The sequence below is a fragment of the Acanthisitta chloris genome, unplaced genomic scaffold (genome assembly GCF_000695815.1).
Source record: "Acanthisitta chloris isolate BGI_N310 unplaced genomic scaffold, ASM69581v1 scaffold1114, whole genome shotgun sequence".
In the NCBI taxonomy this organism is placed as follows: Eukaryota; Metazoa; Chordata; class Aves; order Passeriformes; family Acanthisittidae; genus Acanthisitta; species Acanthisitta chloris.
Window position 1 is genome coordinate 144600 of NW_008668516.1, and position 7805 is coordinate 152404.

General features: G+C 36.6%; 1 protein-coding gene across 1 annotated transcript in view; it reads left to right on the forward strand.

Annotated features, from left to right (window-relative positions):
- DNTT (DNA nucleotidylexotransferase) overlaps window positions 1–6608 on the forward strand; it is a gene marked incomplete at its 3' end in the record, with an annotated part of 67538 nt that extends 60930 nt beyond the window's left edge. Inside the window, exons 9-10 of the mRNA XM_009072904.1 lie at window positions 4798–5061; window positions 6492–6608. Of these exons, the coding sequence (XP_009071152.1) occupies window positions 4798–5061; window positions 6492–6608 (381 nt within the window). The remainder of the gene's footprint in view (window positions 1–4797; window positions 5062–6491) is intronic.
- Between the last annotated feature and the right edge of the window lie 1197 nt (window positions 6609–7805).

Here is a 7805-nt window from a genome sequence, read left to right on the forward strand (position 1 = left end):
TCAGCTAAGTATAATGCTGCATTTTTCTTTTGTTTTTTACGAAAATGAGGAATGTAAGTGCCTAACTGTGTTTTCTTATTTTAGTATATTGGTGGTCTGATTTAAGCTCTAGTATTCATCCTTGCTGAGTTGGTCAAGAAGGGGAAGGCTTGATGTTCTATTAAAGCAGATGGTGAAGAGCAAGTAACCAGTCTCATTTTTTTCTATTGCTGGAAACAGATTTCTGGAAACAGAGTTCACAGAACAGCAGCACATTCATTATTGAGTGGCAGCTGGACTTTAGCAGCAATAAAACCCATTTCTAGGACAAGTCACAGAAACAGTTAAGAGGCCAGAGCAAAGAACCTTTTGTTTCAGATGAAAGGATGCATAAGGATGCAGAGCTCCTTTGTGAACACATATTGTCTCACATTTCTTCTCAATGCATTATGAAACTTTGTTTCATTGTGGCTCAGCTTCAGCAGAAGCTGAGGACATTCTAACCTAAAATAGACTATTGCCTAGTGGTTAGGGCATTGGACATGAGAGAACTTGGCTTAAACTGCTCGAGGCATAGTCTAGGGCTGAATCTGATTATCCTGCTTGTGAGGTTATGACATAAAGTAGGCAGAAGTGTTGTGCTATGTTCTAAGTGAAGATCTGGACAATAGTGGCATTTCTAAAGATGTGATCTTTCTGCGATGTATTGCGTAGCTGTATGTGGATAAGTATGTATGGATAAGTCTGTATGTATCTGTCTGTCTCTCTCACTTTATCTTGCTCAGCAGTGCAAATGCTCATGACATAGAGAGGGAAACACCTTCACTCGTGTCCATTGCTGACAAAACCAGGCTGCTCTGGACCTGCTCAGAAATAGACCATTCCAACACACAGGGAACTTCAAGATGAGAAAGGGACCAAGGCAGCTGTGGTTATGCAGCAGCTGCAAAGTTTTGTATTGTTGACGTAGCCTTTGGTGCTATTTTCTAATGATTCCTGACCCTAACAGACCTGACTGCTCCCAGGCATCAGTTCCTTCAGCTGTTCCACTTTATAGAATTCCATCTGTCTCACCTAGGTAGAGATTTTTCTGAACTAACATGCAACATCCTCTTTTGGATTAGATACAGCTATTTCACTGAAAAAAAATAGAAAGAAGTCCAGTTTCACTTTATTAAACCATCTCAGAAGGAAATTTAGAGCAACAATTTATATACATTTCAGAAGAACATACTGGATTACATTTTCAGGTGACATAAAATGATCCTACATTAACAGAATTTATCCGGCTATCAACAGTTATGAGTAATGATAGAATTTTACATTAAAAATAGGATAGGATTTCATTTAATTAAAAATGACAGAGAATGCTAATTACCATATTTGGATTGATTTTTCAGTTATTGATTTAATATTTTTCTAAAAAGTCATACTTTTCCTTAGTTTGCTCATGGATTTACTCCAATATCAATGCTATCGATGTGCCAGCACTCAGCATATGCAAGCCAATGCACATAGTCATTCTAAAAATGGAAAATTGTGGTGGGTATTAACATAACTGTCCTAAAAAAATACATTTGGTTTTGATGGTGTTTTAAATTTGAGAAATTAAAATGCCCACATTTAAAACTTGATTGTATAAACAAGGTCTACAGCACTTTATGGCGTATAGATCAAGCTGAAATTTGCAAAGAACTGCAGATTCCCTGACACAGAGTAATGAGAAGTCTGTCCTGCAGCTAGCAGGGGCCAGAACTTCACACAATCTTCATAGCTGACTGCCCCTTCAGGCAATGCTTTTTCAAAATGCACAGAAGTGCCATTTCAGCTTTAATTTATGAGGTGATAGGGATGACCAGTGCCTAATCAAGTTAGGTTAATTGGAAAAATCCCAATGGATATGACCTAGGCTTTGGCTGCTGTTTAAAGGTGATACCTTGACTATGAATCAGGTTTCAACTGTTTGTTGAAATCAGCACTTGTGTAACTGTTGTCTTATTGCATGTTTTAAGTTGAAGTAGATATTTACAAAGCTCTAGATACTCTCATGCTCTTCCTATTAGTTTTAGAAATTGCCCAGACAACAAACTATGAAAATCCACTGCAGAATAACACAGAGGGAGGTAGTCCTAAAATATCTTTCTAGTCACATTTGCTAACCATGGCCACCCCCAAATATGTTTAAGTAGAATACATAGCCTAGTTGGCAAGGGGAAACAGCAGTAGGAAGGTTCCAATATGGATTTGTTGTAACTTCTTCATGACTGCTTTATGTTAAATCTCAGACCCCAAGGAGAGTTCCCTTGAAATTCCTAAGTATGAAAATAGGCTGAGAAAGAAAAAGAGTATATAGAGTAGAGATCCCCCTTTAAAAATTGGTTTAACTGGCAAAATTGTACTCTTCAAGCAGATTAGAGATCTCAAAGGGAAGACCTTTAGTAAATGTGGTACCCAGGATGATTTTAGGTAATGTCTTCATTTTTCATGTGGGCAATACAGTAAAGTCTTACATGCTGATTTACCCTGTTTCCATTTACAACTCTGTATTCCTGTATGAGTAAGCAAATTGGAAAAATGACTCTGAAAATAAGTAAAGCATAGACAATATCCTCTATAAAATGATAATACAACTAAGTGTTAGAAAGAAGATACTGATGAAGCAGGGGAGAAAATAGATAACTAAAAGTTAAAAATGAATGTCTTAAAAGGCGTAAGCATTTTATGTCAAGGCCATTTTTTATAACTAAAAGTTAAAAATTAATGTCTTAAAAGGTGTAAGCATTTTATGTCAAGGCCATTTTTATGCATACAGAGTTAACACATAGTACTAGTTCCTCAAGAGCTTATAGGCTAAAAGTCTAAGTATAGGGTACTGGTGGCCATGTGTGACTGTCCCAGATATCACTGAGACTAAAAAACACTCTAGGTGATTGTCTGTCTGCCCATGAAAAGAGATAAACTGCAGGCTGTATTATTTTGCTGGATTTTTCAAGTGATCAGAAACAAAAATCCTACTAAGAGGCTTCCCAGCTACAGTAGGAATTCCATTCCTTTTGTCATCCATTTAAAGATGAGATTTATTTCCTGATTTCTTGCACCAAAACTGAGGAGATTTCAGCTCCATTTAAACGAAGAGTACACAAACACTGATACAGACTGTGGCAAATGTATAAAGCTAGTGATCTGAGCACACAGTCTACAAACACCATACAGGTTGTGGAAATGTAGGTGTTTGGAACCAGAAAATAAGAATTTACCAAAGCTTAATCTAGTTTAGCTTCTGTTTAGGGAAATATATTATTTAGATTAATTCTGTGATAATGTCCCAAATCTCAAAGAGCAAAACAAAAGATGAACAGAAGATGAGGAAGCCCTGATTAAGCAGCTAAAAGATTTTTATAGAGAATGGAAAGATTGTCAGTGCTTAATCAAAGCTTAAAGTCATCAATTAATGGTCAATGATCAATGAGATTAAAATAATTTTAGTTAGCATTGAAAGCAACAAAATTAATCTGAAGGCAGGCATAGTTTCATCAAAAAAGCGTGAGATAATAAGCAGTTCTGCACTAACATTCAACAGCTGTTTGAGTCTGTATTTGGAAATAGCAAGCATCAGTGCCTTGTGACGTTGGGGTAAAATTAAGAAAAAATTACTGGTTTTAAGAGGGATGTGAGAGAGCACCTGCTAAAATTATGCATTTTCAAATCAGCAGGCTTGGAAACTAGTAATGTGAGAGAAGGAGCTACATAAGGAGTTTTCTCATACCAGTTTATAACAGAACTTCATAATTCAAAAGAAATGAAAGAATGTCAATTCAAATCAAACAGTTATCATTAACATGTTGGCACAGTCACCCATAAAACAGCCTGTAACTGATTACCAGTGAAATAATGGGATCATTAATTTGGAGCTATCATCAATACTGACCTGGAGGCTGAAAATGTAATAAAGACTATCAGTGCCTCTTCATAGAAATTATATCTTGCTAAGTGTTTTTGTTTTGCATTTTTTTTTGTCAGAATTGTAGCTTTGAGTGATAAAGGTTTTCTTTAAGACAATTAATATATTATCATGTAAAGTTACCACACTTGCACCATATGAAAGAAATAATCAAAATCTGATCTTTAATATTGAAGTATTCTTTCCCATATATTAAGGGATATGTTAACTAAAAGTCAGGAGGCATTTTTGACCATGCTTTTTGATGATGAGGCTAGTATAAGTATTCCTAGTCCAGAGGAAGGAGAATATGTAAACATTTGAGGGATTGAAACAAAAAATTGATCCAAGAACCTAAAGAAATGTGCACCTCCTTCAAATAAAAGACATGGGCAGGGCCCTCCCATCTCTCTGGAGACTCCAGACCTTGCCACAAGGAAATATCATGCAACAGATCCCGTCCAAATGCTTCATTTGGAATCTGTCAGCAAGACTTTGCTCTGGGCTAATCGGTTTTTCTACGTTTGACACGTGGGAAAGCATCAGTCCTTACTCAGAAATTTCTGTTGGCATAACTACAAAAGGCTTAGGAAAAAAAGTATGGAGGGGAAGAATTGCAAATAACATCTTCTTAGCATAGGGCAGGGCATCAGTACTGTCAGATGTCTACCAGCGCAGATTTTCCTCAAAGGATCTCCTAACACTTTTCCAAAAGCTGCAGCTGTTTCATGTCTCTGCTTAGCCCAGATTTGGCCTGGCACAGTTCTGTGTTTACTGCAATTACATTTTACATGAATTTTTAAGTCAACTGTCTAGATACCCTGGAATGACAGTAAAACCCATCCAGCAATTCAATGTGATCAATTCCTTCTCTTTAGGGCTTGCTCCTATATTGTGATGTTGTTGAATCAACATTTGTAAAGGAACAGCTACCAAACAGAAAAGTTGATGCCATGGATCATTATCAGAAGTGTTTTGCAATTTTAAAATTATATCTGCCAAGAACAGACAACAGCAGTTACAACACATCAGAGAAATTGGATACGGCAGAAGTCAAAGACTGGAAGGCAATCCGTGTGGATCTGGTCATAACCCCCTTTGAGCAATATGCATATGCTCTGTTAGGCTGGACAGGCTCCAGGGTAAGTAACCACAACAGTCTATGTTTTCTTAGCATTGTTAATCTATTTTTTCTTGTTTCAGGACCATTCAGAGTTCATGGATGTTTAAAAGTGTTCCAGATCTCCACACATCACACTTCATGCTGTCATCAACCCCTGATCATAGGCTGGAGCTGATGAGTTCAACATTTGATGTTTATAGATATCTCTCTAAGAGAGTTATTATCTCTTTTCCTCAAAGCTTAGTGTTTAGGTTCATAGATTGGAGAGCTGGATTTTTAGTCAGTTGTGTTGTCTTTTTACATCATACAACTGTTAACAAGCAAATGAAATGGTTACTGAGTAGAAAGATCATTTGGAAAGTGTCGCAGAATTTCACAGGAAATTAAGCATTTGAGGAATAGATGTTCTGAATTGGAACTTAATTTGTTTTGTAGGAAATTGGAAACAATTTGACATTTTCTTTTTGGATTAGATGAAGTGTTTTGTTTCAGTTGCGTTTTAATTGACTGGTTTAAATTGTAAGAAACTGGAAAAAATTTTGAATTTCCAAATTAATTTTGAACTAAATACATTTTGATTTATGTTTTAATAAGTTAAGAAAACTTGGAGTGATAGCTACTTTCACAACAGACACTGCAGTCAGTCATCATAATATAAAATAGCACACTATTTTCAAAATAAATAGTTCTATCTTAATGCAAACTCAAAACTCAAATGATTAATCTCTCTCCAGACCGAATAATTTTTTAATCTGTTCTACACGTGTGCCTACTGATGTTCATTTTCTTAGGGAGTGATTACATGGTACAATGGAGTTCCTAAGCCTGCTCCGAGTGATCTTTTTGATGTGCTGAAAGCAGTACAGGTGCATTGCCACTCTGTTCTACTCAGGTTAATTGGAAGCAGGATGGTTTAGCCCAGGCAAAATGTTGAAACTGATGTGTTCTCCTGCTGAGAGTTCCTTCAGCCACTTTTCTTTTTTGAGATAACAGAATGTATTTATTTGGACCCTGGATTAAGTTCTGCAGACTTTGGGGTGCTTTATTATCTTGGAAGAATTTGGCTACTTAACAGCCCTTAACTCTGTAGGTGGGTGTCTGCACTGAAAATGCACTGTGTGAGGCCCTTTGGTTGAGCAGGCAATGGCTTAATCTTTCTCTGCCTCACTGAGCTTCTACTCCCTGTTGAGCTAATTCACCTGTGGGACTGCAGGAGCCCATCATGGACTTACTTTCTCATACAATGCCCAACTATTCTTACACTGAACAACCAAAATGATGGCCCTTTCTCTATCAAAACATTGTCCAGGTGATTAATTTTATCAGTCCATAGTCTTTTAAGAGAGGTAATTTTGATGTGCTTATTTGGTTTGGTGTTAGGACTTTTTTATACAAAGGCTAATAATTTTGGTTTGGCAGAATGGCTGATACTTGCTATATCTTTTACAGCAGTTTGGCCGTGATTTGAAGAGGTATGCTTCTCATGAAAGGAAGATGATATTGGATAACCATGGATTATATGATAGGAGAAAGGTACTGTTTATTCTCAGAAATAAAGCTATTGTGGTTTTGTTTCTGAGTCTGCATTTCCAGTTAATTTTTTATATTCAAGTATATAGAATATTTTATCTTGGTTATCTATTTCGTGGTGAAACAGTCCCACCTTCACAAGATGTAGTTTCACTGATGGAGCCCAATTAAATTTGGGCAAATCTGGACATTTTTTGGTATTGATGAGGCAATTTCTGAAATTTAACAAGAAACATACATTAGACAATGGTGTTTGGAAGGAACTGTGTGGCCTGCACAAAGCTGAGAACAACTCATATGAGGGTATCTGAAAAAAGTACTTTCCTGTACCATTTCAGAAGGAATTTCTGTGTCCCAGGAATATCAGCATTTATTGTGCTGGCATTTCAAAAGAAGAGGGCATATTAAGTGGTAAAGGCTCAGATAGAAGGCTTGGGGAAGTTTTTGCAGGTTATGACACTAAGTAAAGATCAGGGATCATCCTGATTTTAAGGCCATGCATCCAGAAGTCTGTGTGATATTCTGTTTAGTCAGGCTTGCCAGTCTGGGTAGTAATTGGTCTAATTTCTAGTATAAATGCTCTTGGCTGCAGTTGTACTGATCTCTGCATTTATCTGGCTTAATGTCTGTATTTGCATTAGGTCATTTAAATAATAAGCAAAAATCAATATTGAAGATGTTTATTGATGTCATTATAGGGGAAGGCAAAAGTACAATGTCAAGATTTCACATTAATCTTTCCTATATGTTCCTTATAGAATGAAGACTGCTTTTAGCATTCCTACTTATATGCAGTATTGTCTCATTGCTTTTTTGTGAGATGCAGCAATGATCTAAGCCATCATTCCATTTCAGTTGTCTCCATATGTGCTTGGCAGGTTCAGATGCTACAGCATCCTCAGTTCACATGGAAACCTGGGGAAATTAGCAAGCTAATCATCCATGTAGTCAGGTATCTTATCTCCAACAATTGTCAATACTAGGTGCTTCAGAAGAAAGCAGAAAATGGCATAGTACATAAATATGCTATCAAATGTCTAAGGGGGAAGTTTCTTCACGATCTCGGGGTTAATGTCAGTGTATTTATGCCTGTCTTTTATGTTTTGAAAGCATTCAAAACCTAAACTCTTTGCTTCAACATAATATGGCAGATATTATTTTCAGGTTAACATGTTGTCTACTAAATAGCTTTTTGGGTGTAACAGGTAACTGCACTAGGGAAACCCAAAGAAT